At 39.3% G+C, this 19,980-nt stretch overlaps 1 protein-coding gene across 1 annotated transcript in view; it reads left to right on the top strand.

The window, feature by feature from the left end:
- TRPM5 (transient receptor potential cation channel subfamily M member 5) overlaps positions 1-18,236 on the top strand; it is a 40,613-nt gene extending 22,377 nt beyond the window's left edge. Inside the window, exons 13-24 of the mRNA XM_086472078.1 lie at positions 186-298; positions 1,708-1,803; positions 4,219-4,474; positions 5,754-5,872; positions 6,405-6,537; positions 8,915-9,089; positions 11,560-11,728; positions 12,396-12,571; positions 13,866-13,998; positions 15,885-15,957; positions 16,987-17,077; positions 18,136-18,236. Of these exons, the coding sequence (XP_086328204.1) occupies positions 186-298; positions 1,708-1,803; positions 4,219-4,474; positions 5,754-5,872; positions 6,405-6,537; positions 8,915-9,089; positions 11,560-11,728; positions 12,396-12,571; positions 13,866-13,998; positions 15,885-15,957; positions 16,987-17,077; positions 18,136-18,236 (1,635 nt within the window). The remainder of the gene's footprint in view (positions 1-185; positions 299-1,707; positions 1,804-4,218; positions 4,475-5,753; positions 5,873-6,404; positions 6,538-8,914; positions 9,090-11,559; positions 11,729-12,395; positions 12,572-13,865; positions 13,999-15,884; positions 15,958-16,986; positions 17,078-18,135) is intronic.
- Positions 18,237-19,980: the final 1,744 nt, after the last annotated feature.

The raw sequence follows: 19,980 nt of genomic DNA, 5'->3' as shown, positions 1-19,980 counted from the left end.
AACTCTTTGCATACTCAACAACATCTGCAGAAGGACGTGCAGAGCACCTGTTTGCTCTGAAGGTGTGCCTGCTCTGAAGGTTTCCAGAGCATTCACTGACTTAGGAGCCACAGAACGTAGGCACACTTCATCTGCATGTATATCTTTGTGATGTTAAAGCCATCTCTTGTTTTCTTGACTTTCAGGCCTTCCTGACAAAAATATGGTGGGGAGACATGTCTACAAGCACACAGATCCTGAAGTTAATCTGTGGATTCTGGTGTCCTTTCCTAATCTACACAAATTTCATAGCATTCAGGTACAAACATAACTATGCGTGTGCAAAAGGTAAGTAAGGGATGAAAAAAAAGCCATAAAAAAATATCCAGACTCAAAATTTCTCATCTAAAACCAGTAATATCGCCTCAGTGTCAACAGAAGGACTGCACCACTATTAACCAAATCAGTTTTCTATAGGACCGAGCGTATCCGAGTGTGATACCGAGTGTGTCCTGTGCTAGTACCTCTTCTAATGCTTAAAAGGTCAGTGCCACAGTTTCACATAGATCACTTCTACTTTGCACAGTCCACAGAAAAGCCTGTTGGAATTCTGTCAACTCCAGATTCTACGCAGTAACGTGTAGAATATCTCCAGCTGCAGCACCACCTATTTCTAGAGATGCCTGGTTCAAACCTCAGTATCTAGAAAAACAGCCATCCTAAAGCAGTATTATCAGCCACCAGCCTTGATAACCATAAGTCAAGCTTAAAAACACAGGACTGACATGAAATCAATTAAGGTTTTCAAATTCAATGTCTTACAAGATCTCTCTGTTAGTCTTCTGCAGGCATATCTTCAAATTTCGTAAGTTTTCAGCTTTTTGTCACAGTGAAGATGGCTAGACTCTTAGGTTTTCTATTAAAAAAAAAAAAAAAAAAAAGGAAAAAAAAGGCAGCCAAAACGCTTAGGCAGTCATAAGAATCCAGGAACCCAGACTTTAAGAAAACCTCCTAATACTGGGAGAATCATACAAATCATCAGAACTGGCATTATGGAATGACATGCTGTTATGAATTATACATTTCTTAACTGTGAAACTACTTAAAAAGCAAGAGGAAAACTTGTTTGGCATGGCTGACTTAAGACTTTCTTTCTGCCAGTATCCCTAAAGATTACCTTCTTGTCATAGTGACTGCCAGATTCACAAATTCAAATAATTTAGTGTGGAATTTTGGCAAAGTTATCATGGAAAGGTTTAAATTATGATTCATAATCAAAGTAAGCCTTTGCAAATTTGTTCTCATGAGGAAATTTTTTGCCTCCTTTCCCTGGAAATGCAAGAGTTGACACCATATTCCCTAATGCTTCTGGCATTTCCTTGTTTCATTGCTACTAAGAGTAACCAGGAATGGAGCATTGGGGCATTGTCTTCTAGAACTGAGGGGTTTATTTCTGCTCAAATCCAAAGTAATTTGAGGAAGCTGAGGACCCTGGTCCATTTTTAAGAAACATGCCAAGTATCACTTCTCTGAATCTTATGGATGACTTAATGCTTCTCCTTACACATAAACAGACTTTGCAGAGGTAAGGATTATGCATTATTTGATTGCTTCTCAGTGGAGCAAGTCCCAAGAGAAGTACAAGCTAGCAGTTCTGTATAAATGCCAATTTAGTAGTGAAGAATTGCTAACAATCATCTTTCAACTAATGAGTTTATTTCCTTACAGTGAGGAAAAACAATCAAAGAACGAGCCAGAGCCATTTAGAGAGCTGGACAGTTTAGATACAGAGAGGACGCTCTTTTTTTCCAAAGAAGAAGATCGGTAAGTTTAAAACCATTAGTTAATACAACTTTCATGACAACAATCAAAGAGCAGGACAGTTCTCGTGGATTAGTGACCAGCTAATGATCTATGGAGCAGCTGAAGGACCAAGAAAGTCATTACTCCTCAGAAAGTGCTGTGCCCTCTGATTACTGCTGGTGTTGCTCTCTAAAAGGAATATGGAAAATAAACAAGGATATATCACTATTTTAAGGAGACATGACTTTACTTGTTCTGAGCAGGTGATTTCTACAGAGCAAGGAATCTGCTTAATCCCTGGGGAATCAGAAAGCATTTCCTAAGATTCCCTTCAGCTCATGATGGCTGATAGGCATTGGGTTTGGGAACTAAGCCCCTATCAGATTACTGAGCTAAGCAGAAAGAAGGTTCTCGGCAAAACCTGACATTATTTGAGCGCATCACTACATACTTTCTCACAAAGGCAGCAACAGAAGTACTTGCAAACATCAGTACCTGGGAATTTTGTATTGTCAGCTTCCCACCGTACTAATGCTCTTCATTTATATTTTAAAACATGGGCCCTGAGGAACCTGAAGTACAACAAACTTAGGAGTTAAAGGGAGCATTACACAAATGGGTAACTGAGCACAAAGATTTTTGTCGCTTGCTCCTGGTCATTCATAGCTCCACAATTCAGAACTTCTGAATCCCACCCTATACCTCTGCCACACACTCATCACCAAAACGCGGGAGGCCACAAGGACTTAAGTCAGGATAGGAAGACTTCCGATTCGCACAAAGTCCTCTTGATGGCTAAATAGTGCTACTATTTAAACCGCTCAGTACAGGCCACTTGTATTAACCATGTGCTTTTCAATGATTTAACGAGAACTTCAGAAATATGTGAACAACAGTAGCAAGGAAGTGTCACCCGCAGTATGAAGTGCTGCACCAAGTCAGAGCTGTTGGGTTCTATTTTTATCTCTGGCATTTAACTTCTGGAATACTGGAGAAAATCGTTAGTTCTTCCCTCTCCATCCCTAACCTACAATATCAGTGTAAAAGCATCTGCCTCTTGGGAGCTACTCGTAAGCAAGATCATAAAGCATTTCCATATCCTCAATGAGGTGTGGTTTGGTCATTACATTGTGCATTCCACTTGCTATTATCTTAGCAATTTATTTTAACAAAAAGGCTCTCTCCCTCCCAGATCTATTTCAGCAGCTTAAAACTGCAATTATCTGTTTATGATATTAGCCTGTTACCATGGGAATGTATCTTATGATGTCATAAATTGAGAGGCAGTACAGAATCAGGCACATAGAAAAGACTGGCTGTGAGGAGAAACTTTTCCTTGTAACAAATGTATTTAATAATTAGCAAGAATGTCAGGGGAAATTAAAAACCAGTGAAGATCATTGTTTATTTTTTGTGAGGTGAAATTGAAAAGGTACCCTAGCGTACACATCCTTTGTTAGAGATCACACCTCTCAGTCAGAATCACAAAATTAAAGATCCAATAACATCCCCAGCTTACCCAGGGGAGAAATTTATGTGGAAACAAAACCTCACGCTGAGATCAGATTGCTATCAAATACAGGGAACTTGCATTTTCTGCCCAGGACATTTTCCATTGCCAATAGATAGCACTTCATGTTCCAAAACACAGCAAAAACTACTGTAGGTGTCCAGGTCAAATTTCCCTTCACTTACCAAGATACTTGCACAATTCCACAATAGTTAAAGACTACCTTAATAAATAATTTATGAGGTCAACTTTTTTTGCTAAAAGGCTTTTGTATTACTTTTTCTGCAATTTAATTTAATCATAAAGGGCAAGATGCCAGTTCTTACAGTTGTGTAGAGGACTAAAGTATTCCTTCCGTAGTTCTCTCTGACTTCAGCAAGGATAGTCAAGAAACACATACTTAGTATGATCCAGCACTTCTGAGACTGGGTCAAAAAAAAAAGCATTGTTTAAAGTCACGGCAACAACAAGAACTTCTGCATGCAAACACTGCCATAAATTTTTAGAGACAAAATAATTAAGAACTGACTCACAAACTACATTGGCCATTTGCTTTTCTTTCCCATTATTTAGGGCAATGAACAGCAATTAGCCCACTTCCCCCTCTCCTTCTGTATTTGCACACTGTTTGTACTACACACAGGAACACAACGAAGTTACAAATCGAATTAACGCAACAAAACTGAAATAACAAGAATATGCATTTAAGTCTGATGTGACTTTGTTTTTCAAACCCTTCTTTTTGGCTTGAAATATTTCTGCTATGTTAATGTGATTGCTCGAACTTCCACAGCCTTCCTCCTTGCCACCCAGAGCATCTGCCTGTTATTATCTTACAAGAAGCTTTATATAGAATAATACTGAGCCTGTTCCCATGAACTAATTTTAGGAAATCGTCACCAAGCCTGTACTGTTTTGTTTTGCAGAGGAAATGGTAAATTGGAAAAGCAGAACCCTTCTGAAAACACAGCGTGGGCGACATTCATGTTTACTCGGTGGAGAAAATTCTGGAGTGCCCCTGTAACTGTATTTGTGGGGAATGTTATAATGTACTTTGCTTTTCTTTTTCTATTTACTTATGTCCTTTTACTGGACTTTAAACCCCCACCTGAGGGCCCATCTGCTAAAGAAATTATACTTTACTTCTGGGTTTTTACCCTGGTTTTGGAAGAAATCCGGCAGGTCAGTATCCTACATCATCTTAGTAATAACACAGTAAAATTTGAAGCAGTATTTTGAATAGATTTGCATTCTGTGTAACTGTACAGGATTGAAGATTTCAAGCGTCAGGTGCAGTTTTAAACAGAAGAGCAATACAGAACTTACCTCATCCCAAACACCCCACCTCTCTCTCCAAGAGCAAGCTCTTCCTCTACTGTCTAAACCTGTAGCTCCACCTCTGTTTTTCCGTCCAGCTCCAGCTGTAGCCAAGTCAATTGGGCTGCCAAGATTCAGGTGCCCTTCACTTTGCAAAGTATCTGATTTCACTCCCCAGAAGCAGGTCCCCCCCAATAATGTAATTTGGAAATTATATTCTACACCTGGAAACACAGCAGACAACTCTACATCCTTTTAAGAGATTCTTCTCCACTGGGGACTGTTTAAAACAACTAATTAATTCAGATTATTTGTTTTTCCTAGAATACTTCTCAACTCAAAACATTAGCAGATCTCTTTTTGGTTTGCTTTTCTTAAAACAAACAAACAAACAAAAACTTCTCTATTATTCTCCCAGTTACTGGTTTTGGAATGTCCTCAGCTTAACAACCGAAATAACGTGTGAACAATGGTGCTAGTGTGTGGCAAACTGTGGGTGCATAAAGCTGTCCTCTTTAGACACAAAAGCGGTTATAAACAATTCCTCTGGAAGAACAAGTAGGTGTACCCTACTCTCCATTGCTTATTTAAGCACTAGGGACGGTGAATGTAAACCCAGTTTGTTACAATTTATTTGAAATTATGCAGCAAGGCCATAACCAGAGGAGGACATGGAAAATATTTGGATCAAAGAACATTCCATTATAATCCTGGAAAACATGAAGAGTGCCAGGCTAAAACCCAGTTAAGAAACCCAACTCTTTGCCTAGATAATCAAACGGGCTCTCACTGACAGCTCCGGTATACAGATCCTCAATCTGTTCATGCTATTTAGACAGCAATGTCTAGAAACTGAACTTCGACTGGAAGTTGTATTGTTTAGCAGCCCAAATGCTGACAAAATCTTAAGTCAGGCCCCCAAAATTTGTAAGGCTAATATCACAAGAATAAAAAGATTTGTTTGTTTGTTTTTTTCATCCAAATTTTCTGTTTTAAGACAGTAAACCAAGCTTTTTTTTTCCTGTTACACTAGGAATTTGGTGGTGCTCTTTGCACTGAAAGAGAAAAAGGAAACAGGTGTTGTGTTAAAACTCACACTGAAATAGGAAACAGATCAATACCGATGATTATTTATCTTTTTCAGAGTTTCTATACAGATGAAGACACAAATTTAATTAAAAAATTTAAACTGTATGTGGAAGATAACTGGAATAAATGTGATATGGTGACCATCTTCCTCTTCATAATTGGGGTAACCTGCAGGTATATACCTGTTCCATGTGATGTGGTCAGCATCAGTAGCGGGAGCTCTGTGTGCCAACTGACAGGACAGTCTCATGCGCACATGCGGACAGGCTGTGACATTGACCTTTGCAAGCTTTGAGCCATGTTTCTGCAATAAAAGCCTCTAAAATTCTGTAGAATCATAGAAGTTGCTCCAGAGACCACAAAAAGACACAGTGGTACATTCAAACACATGTACAGAAAAGGTCTGCTTTTGGTTTTGGCAATCACTTTTACCCAATGTATTTATATATATATTTTTTTTTTTTTTTAAAAAAATAAATCTCACTGAAGCCAAGACAGAGAATACAGTGCCCCTTCATCTTTTGGCTATTTCTCACCAGTGTACAGACATCATGGTACATTCCTCTTACAGACTTATGCAACCACAGCCCTGAAGCACTTGCCTTTTCCTAACTAGGCTATGCCCAAAAACCGAGTGTAATATTTGAGAAAACGCTTCTCAGCAGAAGTTGCTGAGAGCTGACATTTCATTTCATGTGTTCTGCAGGATGCTGAACTCGACTTTTCAAGCTGGCCGTACAATACTTGCCATTGATTTTATGGTGTTTACACTTAGACTGATACATATTTTTGCAATTCACAAACAACTTGGACCAAAGATCATAATTGTGGAAAGGATGGTAAGTGTGCAGTCTCTCTCAGATAAGTACTTGTGCTTTCTAAAAAATGGAGAGTAGGAAATTTTCTCTTTACAAAGAAAATCAGTTTATAATCTATCTTTATTTTTGTATTTTTAAGGCTTGCCATTTTGCATACGTTCCCTTATTTATCATGAGTATTAGATGCAGTAAGTTTGAAATAGATACTTCCAAAGAGATCTGCAGTGTGTAATATGTTGGTCCCAATTTACTAATCCTTGTACCTTACCTATGCATTTATCCTTAGATCTAGCAAAAGAAGAGTAGAGTGTCTTTGACTTACTGCTATTTCTCCTACTTCATAAGCTGTGTGCATTCAGAGCAAAGGCCTCAGACAGAAGACGGGCCATTTACAGAGGGCAGGGCATTTACTGAATGACCCTGCTCTGCCTGGGGGAAATAGTTTATGTTATTTGCAAGAAGCACAGAAAAAAATCTGTAAAGAAGGATAATTGCAAGTTTCCTGCAGGAGTTACTCGTACTTTGTGGCTCCAAGTTACAATGAAACCATATTAGTACTTTGTGAGCATACGTTGGAAGATGTTGATAAAATATTTTTATTTATTACCATTCTCCTGCAGGAAAGGAGACGTTAAGACTACAGTTACTGTGCTTGGGTATGCGTTCATACGTTGAAGTAGCTTTTTATTTAGGCATGTTAATCCTGTAGGCCAATTAGCTCATGGTAACTGATTAATAGGAGTTCATCTAATTATGTGCTGTTTTAGAAACTACCAATATTTGATTTGTGATTCACAGGAGAGCTCAGTAAAAGCCCAACAGTCTAAACAAGCCCATACATTGAATAAACATAACTACCAAGCTATTTGGATTTGTCTACAAATGCAATAACTGGAACTCTAACATGACATTTGCTTGGAGTAGCAAAAGGGTAAATGGCAAATAAATATTTGTTCTTGAACATTATCTGGCTTACAGCATCAGCAGACTTTTACTGAAAGAGAACGAGTCAGATCTACAGCTCCCAACCCTTCCTTGCTGCATACCAGGCTAAACCAGGGCCTTGAACAAATATGGTGATGTGTCTACTATGTTGGCATCTGAAGTCATATGAGATAACACACAGATTAAGAAGGTGCAAATAAGAACATAAACAGGACCTTTCATCTCCCCCCATCCAAGCCAACACAGTGCCTTAGCTTTGGTAGTTCAATGTTGAACCTTACATCAAATGAAAGAACAGTGAAGTTACTTCAGCAAATGATACCTTCTTGAATAGTTCTGAAGTGGGTTCAGGCAAGATAATTTCCCTTGTTTAAACAGAGAAGCGATCCAAGACTGTCTCTTACTGACTTTCTTATTTTTAACCTTGCTACAGAGCTGCTGAAACAAGCCTGGTAGCTGCTAAAACGACAGTTCAGTGCCAGAACAATGCCCCTTCACAGGGAGACCGCAGATCAGAAGAAATATTTCCAGACTTGCCACTGCTTTCTCTTAGTTATGACACCATTATAGTCCTGCAGCATTGCTAAATTTTAAGTCACCCAGAAAACAAAATAGATTGGTGAAAGTGAGAGAGACATCAACTATGTCTTGCCTGGCTTCGATACGATGTTTCTTCGTAGTCAAAGGAACATCCTGGAGGTCTGAAATGCCTACCCTTTTGGGTAACTGCACAATCCAATAATCTAATTGAAATGAAGCTACAGTCTCTAATGAACTCTGTCAGATTAGATGGGAAGAGGATGAAGTGTTCCTCTTCCACCAGGGAAAAATTATTGCGCTTGAAATACATATTAGATTTTTTTTTTAAGTAAGTGTTGTAGGATTCAATTACTTCTACTTCTGTAGAGAAACACAATGTTTAAAAGCAGGAAGCCCTGAAAACAATCCCTCAGATGCATTACTTAGCTTGAAAACCCAAGACAGAAGCTACCTGATCCTTGCAGCCTTCAGTGGATCAGTATTCATCAGTGAGCACGGGCTGTTACCAGGATTCACGGCTGCCGCAGAGCTCTTGTAACTCACAGCAAAGCAGTCAATGGTACTGTGAGATCTCACAGAATATCTGCATTTAAAAGGTACAGTGTGATTCACTTAAAAGATAAAATGTGTTTCATTTTTAAGTGTTAGATGATTGAAAAGCAAGGTTTTAATTTAAAACATCCCTTTATCTGAATGACCTATCAAAAATGCTGATTACAGGCCAAGAACAATAGGGTAACAGCAAGATCACTCCGTGCATGGAATTGCATCCTATTCCACCTCCTTTAACCTCAACAAGCTTGTAAAGAAACAGAATTATTTGGGCTGTTTTCATATAGAAAGACTACCATTCTTTGACTAAGCTGTTAAAGTCGTCTCTCCTCCTTTTCTCCCCTCCCCCTCTCTTTTTTAGATGAAAGATGTTTTCTTCTTCCTATTTTTCTTGAGCGTGTGGCTCATTGCCTACGGTGTGACAACTCAAGCTCTACTTCATCCCAATGACAGCCGAGTGGAATGGATATTCAGAAGGGTGCTTTATCGTCCCTACCTTCAGATATTTGGCCAGATTCCACTGGATGAAATAGACAGTGAGGAAATTTCTTTACCCCTAACTTGGCCATTTTTGAATGCACACTTCTGGTTAGAGCATGGAATTCCTTCCCAGTGTTGCCTTTTTTTTTTTTTTTTTTTGCCTTTTTTAAAATCTTTGACCTGGAGGCCAAAGCTTTCACATTACTATGATATAAATAGTGTATTTGCAAAGAGATAATGTGCTTTGTGGAATTACATTAGAGCATAAGGGTTGGCCCTATTTAGACAAGCTCTCTGAAATACTCACACAAGGATTTGCAGTTTTAAAGGCTGGCATACCTTCTTTCACTTCAATCCATTTCCATTCAGTTTTACCTAGACCCAGATAACCCTGTGTAAACTGAAATAACAGCATCTCCATACATTTTGGCAGTAGTTTAACGTGACAGTGTTAAAGCAGAACAGCTTTGCTCATAAGCAAACATTTATGTTTTAGAATAAATATACCTCTAGAGTGTTTATTGACTCTGGAGGTAAAGCTGCCCAAATTAAATAAACCTAGTAATTGCATATGTACAACATTTCAAACAAAACAACATAAAAATAATCACATGAGACAGAAATACTTGGACATAAAAGTTCAAAGGCAACATTTCTGATAGGTAAAGTGGTAAAATACAGAACAGGTCATCTCCCAAAAAAGTCTGAAGTGGTACTACAGCATTTAGTCAGAGGAACAGTGCTAAATGTCAGTGGCAGTGTTGAAGTAGGCTTCAAACTTGAGGTAATACAGGTGGAACCAAAAAATCCCATAGACAGAGCAAACCAGTAAGCATTCTTTCACATTCACTCTGCTTAATAAGAAAAAGTGTATGCCTCAGAAAAGCCAAAAAAAGTCTGCATGAGACAAGAAAGCAGGGGTGTGATTGATCTCACTTAACTTTAAATGGCTGCTGTGTAAGCAGGCACAGCACAACCAGTCGTTCTTATTTCCATTAAAGTAATTGCAGAGAAACAAATATTTCTGGAATAGGATTCATCCCATTTGGAAACAGGGCAGATCTAGCATTCCCTAGTCTCCACTGAGACTCCAAAGGGTGTCTTCACCTGGATAAATAACTGGTTAAAAGACAGAGAAAAAAAAAAGAACTAATTATACAGGCAGCTCCCAGAAGGGAGTCATTTGTCCTGGGGCCCTCTGGGGCTCATTCTGTTCAACATCTTTATGAAGCATATGGGAAAGGAGATGGGTAATGAGTGGGACACAATTTGCTGACGAAACTACATTACTGGGTAGTAATGACTAAAGCTGACCCCTAAGAGTTGCAGAGGACCCTCACGAGTGCTAAATCACCAAATTAAATTCATGTAGGTAAATATCAGGTAACGCACTTGGTGAAAGCAGTCCCAGCCGTGGTGAGCTTTGATACAAGTGCGTGCTCTAAGGAATATGATCATGGGGTTACCCATGGCAGTGGGGAAAAAAATTATTAGTAAAAAAATGGAGAACAAAAAGGTAAATATTGTCATGCTACTCTAAATTTGTGGATTTAATTCATAGCTGGAGACAGGATACAGACCTCTAGTTTGAAGCAGTAGAACCATTCTTACTAACCTCGACTGCGAGCTCAGATGTACAAAGTAGTTTAAATTTAGAATGAGGAACCCCATTCCCAGCTTTTACTGCATTTTCTCCTCTGACATGTGTACCAGCATAAGGACTGCAAAGACACAAGTATTCGGGAGCACACAACTGCTAAATACTCAAAGGTGGTTTGACTTTGGGAACTCAAAACTAGTCTAAAAAGGATAGAGCCTTGTCAATACAATCCCCCTTTGCTGAACGTTACTAAAAATCCAGCTGTGACAGCCATCTTGCCACTGAATGAGCAGCCAAGTTCTGGAGCTCTGCATTGTCCTACGGTTGCAAACCTCTTGCACATTAAAGCAATGTCTCTTCATGTACACAACATGATTACATTTTCACAAAATTAAAGATATTGGTTATTAGTTCACATAAATGATCTTTCAACTGCAAGAATTAGCTCAGTTGCTCAAGCAGTCAAAGAAGTGTCCTTTTAGGGTTAAGAGAGTCTTGTATTTATAGTCCTGTTAGTAGTCAACAAGGGCGGTACAAAAATACTACCACAATATTGGGTTTAAGCTTTTAACAACTGTAAAATATTCAGAACAAAATTATGCTGCTGTTTATATGCAGCCAAGATTAAATCTCATTTTAGTAATCAGTATCATTGTTGTCCTTGATTTGTGTAAAGGTACTAAACACAAGCATCCATCCATGACACTAGTTCTTAAAAAAAGACATGTTTAGAGATACTAATTCAGTTTTTATTTGCATTGAAATAGCTATGAAATACATTACTTCAAGCCTCAGGAACAATTTGTAATTCTTGCCATTCTTTGTTGAAAGTCAGAGATTTTGCTCACCAAAAGGCAAAGCTTTTGTCTCCATTCTAAGAACTAGGATTTGTCAAAACTATTCTTTTATTCTATCTTCCTTTGCAGCATCACGAATGTATCCCAGGAACTGCACGTTTAATCCACTGCAGATTCTGCAAGAGAACTCGCCATCATGTCCTAATAGCTATGCCAACTGGCTCGTCATACTCCTGTTGGTCATCTTCCTACTGGTCACGAACGTTCTCCTTATGAACCTCCTGATTGCTATGTTCAGGTAAGAGCAATTTCAGTAAGTATCAAGACAGAGGCTGCAAAGGTTTAACTGAATGCCCACATTTACTACATTGCTGTTGGCTATTCATTTTGGAATACACTGGTAGTTTTCCTAATGAATATTAGTTGGGGATTGATAGGTAGACTTCTGTCATCAGATAGTTCTTAAGTTGTCATCGTCCTTACTCTAGCCACATCAAAGACAAGAAGAAAATAAGCCTCTTTTACTGCTAAAAATTCAATTAAACATGCATAGAATGGTCTGGATGCCTGGCTGTGCTGCAGCACAAGTCTGCAGGTGCAAAGCAGCTGTGAACTTGGCAGACTTAACAGCGGATAATCTGCACATAGAGGAAATGCTTGATGTCAACACGGCTAATAATGATTCATTTCATTGAAAACTGGTGTGGCATGTTTGCTGATCTTGCCTAAGTGAAGTGGAATTACCTTTCTTTTAAAAAAAATCCTAGCATATTTCTTAACATTTGAAGACTGCAACTGCAATTATTTTAATATCTAAGAATCTGCACAAACTTTGTATTAAATTAACACTACTTGCTGAGCTTGCAGTTCCTTTTATAAAGTAAAAGTGGGACTAAATTTTGTAACAAAAAGCTTTAGCTTGTTGTGGTAAAAGGAGTTCTATCCTTTTTTTCTCCGAATTACAGTTACACTTTTCAAGTTGTTCACGGCAATGCAGACATCTTCTGGAAAATTCAGCGCTACAACCTCATTGTTGAATACCATGGCCGGCCTGCCTTGGCACCACCATTTATCGTTATTAACCACATAACTCTGGTTCTCAGAAGAATCTTCAACAAAATGGAACACAAAAAAGAACTGGGTGAGCTGTTAACAAACATCTAGCAACTGCAACTCTCCTAGGACATGCTGCATAGCCAAAAGAGAAAAGCAATTAAGATTTCCATAAGCTGAGTCACAGTTTATTTTTAACAAAGAGTGTGAGGAGAGCAGAAATGAAAACTTGAGGCTTATAATATATCCTCTACTATAAACAGTTTCCCACAAAGCATTTCTTTATGCACCACAGTTATTACAGCAAAGGTGTCAATATAAAACCGGTTAAAGGGATTTGATTTCTGAAGTGGTAACAATGGATAGGTTTAATGAATAATTATTTCATTTGCTCCTGAATTTTAGTAATTATTAAGTATGGACAACCCTAAAAACATATACCAAGTCTAAAAATCTGCTAGGATTAGTGAAATTTCCCAATACGGAGACATGGAGAGAGAGTGAGCACACCCAGAGAAATGGTGGTCCCTTAAAAGTTATCATTAAAAAGGCAGATGAAGTTCAGCTAATTACAGAAGGCATTTGGGGGCTTTCTATTGGCCCATCTGGTTTAATAGTGTTTGATAAACCTATTTATTCCTCATGCTGAGACCCATAATGGGCTTTAAAGCAGAACTGTTGTCAGTCTGGACCAATTCAGAGCCCTTTGGCTAAGCTCCCTTTCAGACACACTCCTGCCTATCAAAGCGTACTGCTGAAGATTCTTCAAAAAAAAATGTCCCCTAAGAAGGCAAGTACCTGACTGCTCAGCTATAGATTCAGTAGTGTTTGCAGCAAGCCAGCCCTTCTACCGGTCTTTAGGAAGATACAACACTATTATGTTACCTTCAAAATCTGTGTGTGAAACTGAGGTCTGTTGTTGGCTGGGACCCTTGACAACAACAACAAGAACAGGCTTCGTACTTCAAGGTGGAGGGATTTATTCACAGTTTGTCCTTCCTATTTATAATTGTTCTAATAAAGAAGCTTAGATGATAAGTGCATCTGCACATAAAGCTCTGCTCATTAAGTACTTTGGGGCTAAAATATGTCAAAAGTCCAATAAGGTTGTAAATGAGTTTAAATGGAACCACAGAAATTAGTCCTTGCTGTTCTTTAGAAAACTCAGGAGTCACATCCAACGGCAAAAGTGTCTATTGCCTTCCATCACAAGGAAAAAAAAAATAGAAGATACTTATTTTACACTGCATTTTCGTAACATGACACTCCTGCAATAGCAAAGGGCCTGCACTGGCAAGACTTCATTTTTCTTTAGCATAGTAGCTTCCCTTTACTGGTATAAGAGAAAACAGAGTAAAATACAATTTTTTTTTTTCCTACAGAAAGAGATCTTCCGGTTGGCCTAGATCAAAAAATCATAACGTGGGAGCTGGTGCAAAAAGAAAATTATCTTGTAAACCTTGAACAAGAAAGGAAAGAAAGCAATGAAGAAAGGCTGAAGGCCACATCTAATAAGTATGTCATTCTGACCCACAATAAGTGTACCTTGCAAGTCCCCAGCTTGGAATAAGATAAACATTCAGGTGCTTGTAAAGCTTATACGAGCAGTCCAGCTAGAATGCAGTTAGGAAACACATGAAAAAATGTGAGAAGCCAGCACCACCACAATATTAGAAGAGTTTTTGGCACTCTTGAAGTATGTGCGATTACAGATCTGTAAGCTCCAGCCAAATCTGCAGTCAAGCTCAGTGAGAATCATATTCACAAAGAAATAGTTCCTTTGCTATACGGCAGTGTATGTAATTCCATCCCCTGTAGGAATACAACATAGACTTTTGAGTTAGACTTTTGAATGGAAGTTTAAGATACCTTGAATTACCCCCAGCCCACAGATGCAGAACAACTATTTACAGCTTTATGGGATGAGACTACAGACTTCCACAAGAAATTAATGATATTGGCTCTAAAATTGTACTTAATTAACTGAGTCTCCATTTAAGTACTTCTCTAAAATACCTCCCCACTAGGGACATCACTGAAATTGGTTTATTATTCCAAAGAAAAAAAGTTCTAAATTATTATTCAGAGGTTTACTCCTTTAAGTGAGACACAAAGTAGTTATATGCAGGGAAAACAGAAACATCTAAGGCAATACTGAAAGCCAGGCAGCAAAGCATTCTTTAAAGAAGCTTATAACACCTGTTTCAGCTGTTTCCTCTTATGATAAAACAGATTTCAAATAGAGGCACAATGGGTGTGAACATTATAATAAGAAAGTTCCATGGAAATGTTCTCCTGCTGTTTTCTTTCTGTGCTGTCTTTCAGAACAAACCTCCATCTGTCTAACTTGTAGAATAGCTGGAGACCAGAACAGTGTACTTGAGTGTGTTCTTGGAACACAATCTTCTCCCTCTAACTTATGTAGACTCTTAATTCATAATAATTTAGAAGTTACTGCTTGGAGGGGAAAAGTAGGAATCAGTCTGGCTTCACAGAATTTCAAGTAAAGCAGAGCCAGAAAGACTGGAAAAGGCTCAGGTGAACACCACTAACCCCATAGCTTTTTAACTTTGCTCTTAGGTGGGAGCAGTGTGTACTTGAAATCTTATTAAACCCTCAGAAAGGGATTCTTTGAACTTTGCATTGAACCAGTCCCAAAATGCATCCGACCCACTCGGCAGCAGCTTTCTCACAGAGACCTGGATGGAACGCGACCCATTAGGAGGGAAACTGCAACGGTAGTTAGGACGAAGCAGAGAGGGATTTGAGGAGCCTGTGGGGAATCAGAGGCTAAGAATAAGGAACCGATGGGTGAAGAGGCGAAGGATGCAGAAAGCACGTGGACAGTACAGCGATTTGGAGACACTCTATGGAAGTTCTCTACACAGTCCTTTGGGCTGCATGGGAAAAGGGGTTTGAGCGTCAAGCCGATTTCCAAAAATGACACCTCCTCTAAATTTTACGTGTCTCATCTCCCCTGCCTTACTGGACAATGTGGTGGCCTCAGTTCTCACACCAGGTTCAGTTTGCATTTGGCCCAGGTGGGACATAAGTGGCTGGAGAGACAGAGCTGGACTTAAGGCTCCTTTCTGCTGTCCTTGATTCCCACAGCAGTGGGGACGGTGGCCCTCACCAGGAGCTGAACGGCTGCTGGAATCTGTGCGAGTTTATGAGTCCCTGGGCAACAGGTGCACGAGCGTCCCCGAAATGCTGCTCTGCTCAAGGAATACTTGCAGGAACACCTCAAAAGGACAGAACTTTTAGGGGGCTCTGGGATGTTGCAGCAGCATGGAACTGTCAGGAAGGGGCCATGGCTCCAGTAGGTTGCGTGGAGTTTGTGGTTTAGGATTTCTTCTGAGGCCTTTCCTTTTTGCTCAGTGTGTCTGGTTTTGTTTCCACAGGGTGGATAATTTGTCTAAATATTTTAGTGGATTGAAGGAACAAGAAAAGCGGTTTAAGGTTATGGAAGCCCAGGTAAATAATAGTTTTATAAGCATTTCTATCAGCTTTAGGATTTCACCATGTTTCTCTCATTTAATGGTGGTTTGGCAGACCCTATTTAGGGATAAAGGGATGGAGAAATGGATCTGTATTATGGTTTCACTTTCCTTAATGTTTTCTCTCTGGTGATACACACACATAACCAACCATTTTTGACCTCTGGGAGAAAGGGGAATACAGCATTTCTTGCTCTCTTTGACAGTCTACTTGAGAAGTGTTTATTTCCTTCGTTAAGGACTCTTCTGGAACCAAACACTTCATCTTCTCCCCTCCATTCTCTTCCTTCTCTCAAACTTTTCATTCTTTAAAACTTTGAAAATATCAGTCAACTTTGAAAATAGTTTGAAACCTGTATTCTGTCTGATCTGACCTAGACTAATCTTCTTGGACATCAGTTTTTCTAGTTTTCTTACATACCAAATACCAACTTCTCAAAGGGAAACATCTAACACAAAAATGTGAAACACAAATAATAGAAGGAAACACTGTCTTGAGCTTGTGATGACAAACCCTTGAAATATAAACAAACATTTTTTAAACAGTCTGAAAATGCCCAGCATTACCATGTGCTATGTAGCACAAGTTTCCTTTGTCCCTAGAATTCTCCAGTGTAATTTTGGCCTCGCTGAAAGTTCCTTATCTTAATGCTCCCATTGCAGTTTCCCTCCCCTTTCTTACCCATTTTATGGCTTCCTGAAAAAAGTCGTGCTATCCAACAATGTTGACACCAAATACAGGTCCAACAGGAATACACAAAAAAAATGCTTTAATAAGTTTGTGTCAGCTTGAGATAATGCAATATTCTCACAAAAAGGGGAAGGTATTTAATATGAATGTTCCTCCAAGACAGTTCAACTATTCCTTTTTTAAAAAAAATTAAAATTTATGTGGTATCTCTGATGCTGCTTCAGTCTGCTGCCTAGATTATCTTTCTTGCAAATTTAAGAATGGATAAAGTAATACAAAAATCAGCTGATGTAGAAATCACTACCTCTTTTGTAGATTTGCTACTGTACAGCTGTTATCTCCTCAATGGCAGAGGTTTTAACCAAAACCAACCTCTTGTGCAACAAACCAGCTCCAAACTATACGTGTAAGTATTGAAAACAACCATGGAAAACCTGATTAATACAGATGAACAATTTAGTACAAGGGAAAAAAAACATGGAAAAGAACCACATAAGGAGGTACCTAGAGGTAATGGGAGTATAAACAAGGAACAGAATATTCATACTTCAGAATGAAAAAATTACCTTCTGGAAAATATATTTAAAAGCTTTGGGGAAAGGAGGAAAGGGCTATTGCTTAGTGCGAGTTAGGGTGATCTCACCCAACTTTAAGCATGTAAGTAAGTACCTGTTTGCCACAGGGTTTCTTGGGAGGATTGTCTGGGGGTTTCTTGAGTCAATGAGAGAGTACTAGCAAAATATTTAATATGGGTAACAATAATCATTAACAATAAAAATAAAAATTGAGCAAGCTTCCTACTTTGTTTTAATCAACACAGCTCATTTGCCTTCAGAGCTGTAACTATTTCTGTTGGTTAAGAATCTTGTCCTCCAAAACAGGGCTCCACTGTTTGGAGTTTAAAACATTAGAGACAGAAACAGACTGTTTCTCAGCCACCGCAGGATATCCAACACAATAAAGATTTTGGATATTCCTCTCAGTGATCTATTTCAGTATCTACCTGTTACTATCTATTACACAAAAACCCCTCCAAAACCCATCAACTGAACATATACACTCTACGTGGGAAAAAGAAGTAGCTGGAAACTCGACAAGTTTGTCCTGGCATGACAAGACCTCAAGTCGCTCAGACCCGAACTAACCTCAAACTTAATTTTGTTAGAATCTTCTAAAACACATATGTAAATTGCTTCATTACCGACATTCCAGTAAGAAAAGCATCCTGTAGCATGTTCCCCAGACCTTTTAAAACTGTAATTGCATAAAAATCAGAAACTTAAATCGCTGAAAAATAAAGAAGCCTGGTTTTATCATTTACTGTGCAAATGCAAAGCAATAGAATCTACAATATCTTTTTATTGTGGATTATTTCCAACATTTTAAAGTTTTTAAGCAATTACTGTTATGTGCCCCTTGTCCTAAGGCTTTTAACCAAGCAAATGGCTTTTACAATCCTATTAGGTGTGATGAATGCCAACCCAGAAGTGCCTTTGCCAGAAAGAAGTGAAAGAGAAGAGCGTGCAGATCAGTCCGAGCCTGACATCACATACATTGATAATTAACTATTATTCTCATTTCTTCAGATTAAACCTTTTGTCCTACTGAAGTAAAATCCTAATCTCACAAAGGGCCAAAGCCCAGCTCTCGGTGCCTTTATGCCAGGCACTGTCAATGTCTGACACTACTGAGGATTTCTTGGTCTGCCTTCTTCAATTTCTTGGCCTTCCTTCCCTCCTGCTCCTGCATTACTTGGTCCTTTCTCCAAAACTCCATCCCGCAAATCGCACTAAAAACTTTCTCCTCCAGAAAGACTCAGGCACCTTGGTTTCTAAATACGATCTGCCTTCTGTTCTCCAGATACCCCACCCTCAGTCCTTCGTCGTCATTGCTAATTTCCACCTTTCTCTGTTCAAGGGAGTCTTCCTCTTGAAGAGTGATCAGTTACGCACTGAACACAAGCCACTGCCTTGGCCGAGAAAGCAAGCTCCTATTTGTGAGCTGCTTAGAAAGGAAATCAAGAAATAGTTTCCACAGGAAAGGGCCTGAGATAGTGAACTATTCCAATCCATAGCATTCCTGCAGTTCTTACAACCCTGAAACAATCGCACTCACCATCTTCTCTTCCCACGCCGGTTCCCGTGAGGAATTCCTTTCCTAGAGTTCCTTGTCGAGGGCTCCTCGCTCGTCCCCAGAAACCGGCATCTCGTTGCGTGGTCCCCACGCGGGCGGTGGCTTGCAGTCACCTCCCAGGCCCAAAGCAGGTGACCCTCCCGCATCAGACCCCCGCCCGCCGCTGGTTCGTTTCAAGGCCGGGTCACAGCTGCCCTTGCAGACGCCGCCCTGATGTCTCCCAGCACGCAGAACACCGCATCGACAGCCAGGCAGTTCTCCCATTTCATTTTCCTTTTCTCTCTCAAAGGTCAGGAAAAAAAAGAATCACGTAGAGACTTTAAGGCATGCATGTGTAGCAAGAATTTTCCTACAAACTAGGAATTTGGACTGTTTGTCATTTTTTTCATTACTTAAACTGGCGCGTGCATTTTCAGCATACAAAAGCTAGCTGGCTTGATTAAATTTTGTATGAAAAGATATCAGCAATAAAATGAATATTCCTACTGTCCTTTAAATTTCTTTGGAATAATATAAACAGCATCAGAAGGAGGAAGTATTGGGTTGTGGTCTTTTTCATGCTGATAAGCGTCAACTAAACTCCATTTTCTCACGCAGGTAACACTGCTTCTATGCAGCGTACCCGTAGGCTGCACAAAAGCTTTCAGTTACGGCAGAGGCAGAAAAAAGGGAAGTCAGATCTAATAAAAATACCTTTCTGCCACGAGTCTTTTATTGATAGATATTAATCCTGTTATGATGTCTTCATAAAACAGGCATTCCTCCAGTTTCTCCAGCTGTGCCCCAGACCCCAGCAACCTTATTAACAGTGACAGAATCTGGGTACTGTCCTACCTGTTCTTGTCCCCGGGCAAGCAGAAGTTATAAAACCAGTAAGCTCGTGCTGAGCTACACTTTTTGTTAGGAAATAACCACCAGCATGCCCTGCTCTTGGCAGCAGCTTCCACTCTGAAACGGCCACTATTTGAATTGTGATCAGCACATTAATTATCCGAGGGAAACCAAAATCTATCCATTTGGAATTGTTACGTCCCACTCACATCAGTTGCTCCAGCGCACGCATTTAGCAAAACCCATTAATTAATAGGCATCGAACTGTGTACTCATGAGAAAATACGTTCTGCCTTTAAAATTAAAAGGTGAATTTCAAAAGCTGGAGCAATATTACTCATTCTA

The sequence above is a fragment of the Leptosomus discolor genome, chromosome 12, assembly GCF_034619465.1.
Source record: "Leptosomus discolor isolate bLepDis1 chromosome 12, bLepDis1.hap2, whole genome shotgun sequence".
Classification (NCBI taxonomy): Eukaryota; Metazoa; Chordata; class Aves; order Leptosomiformes; family Leptosomidae; genus Leptosomus; species Leptosomus discolor.
This window is presented reverse-complemented; position numbering and strand designations above follow the sequence as displayed.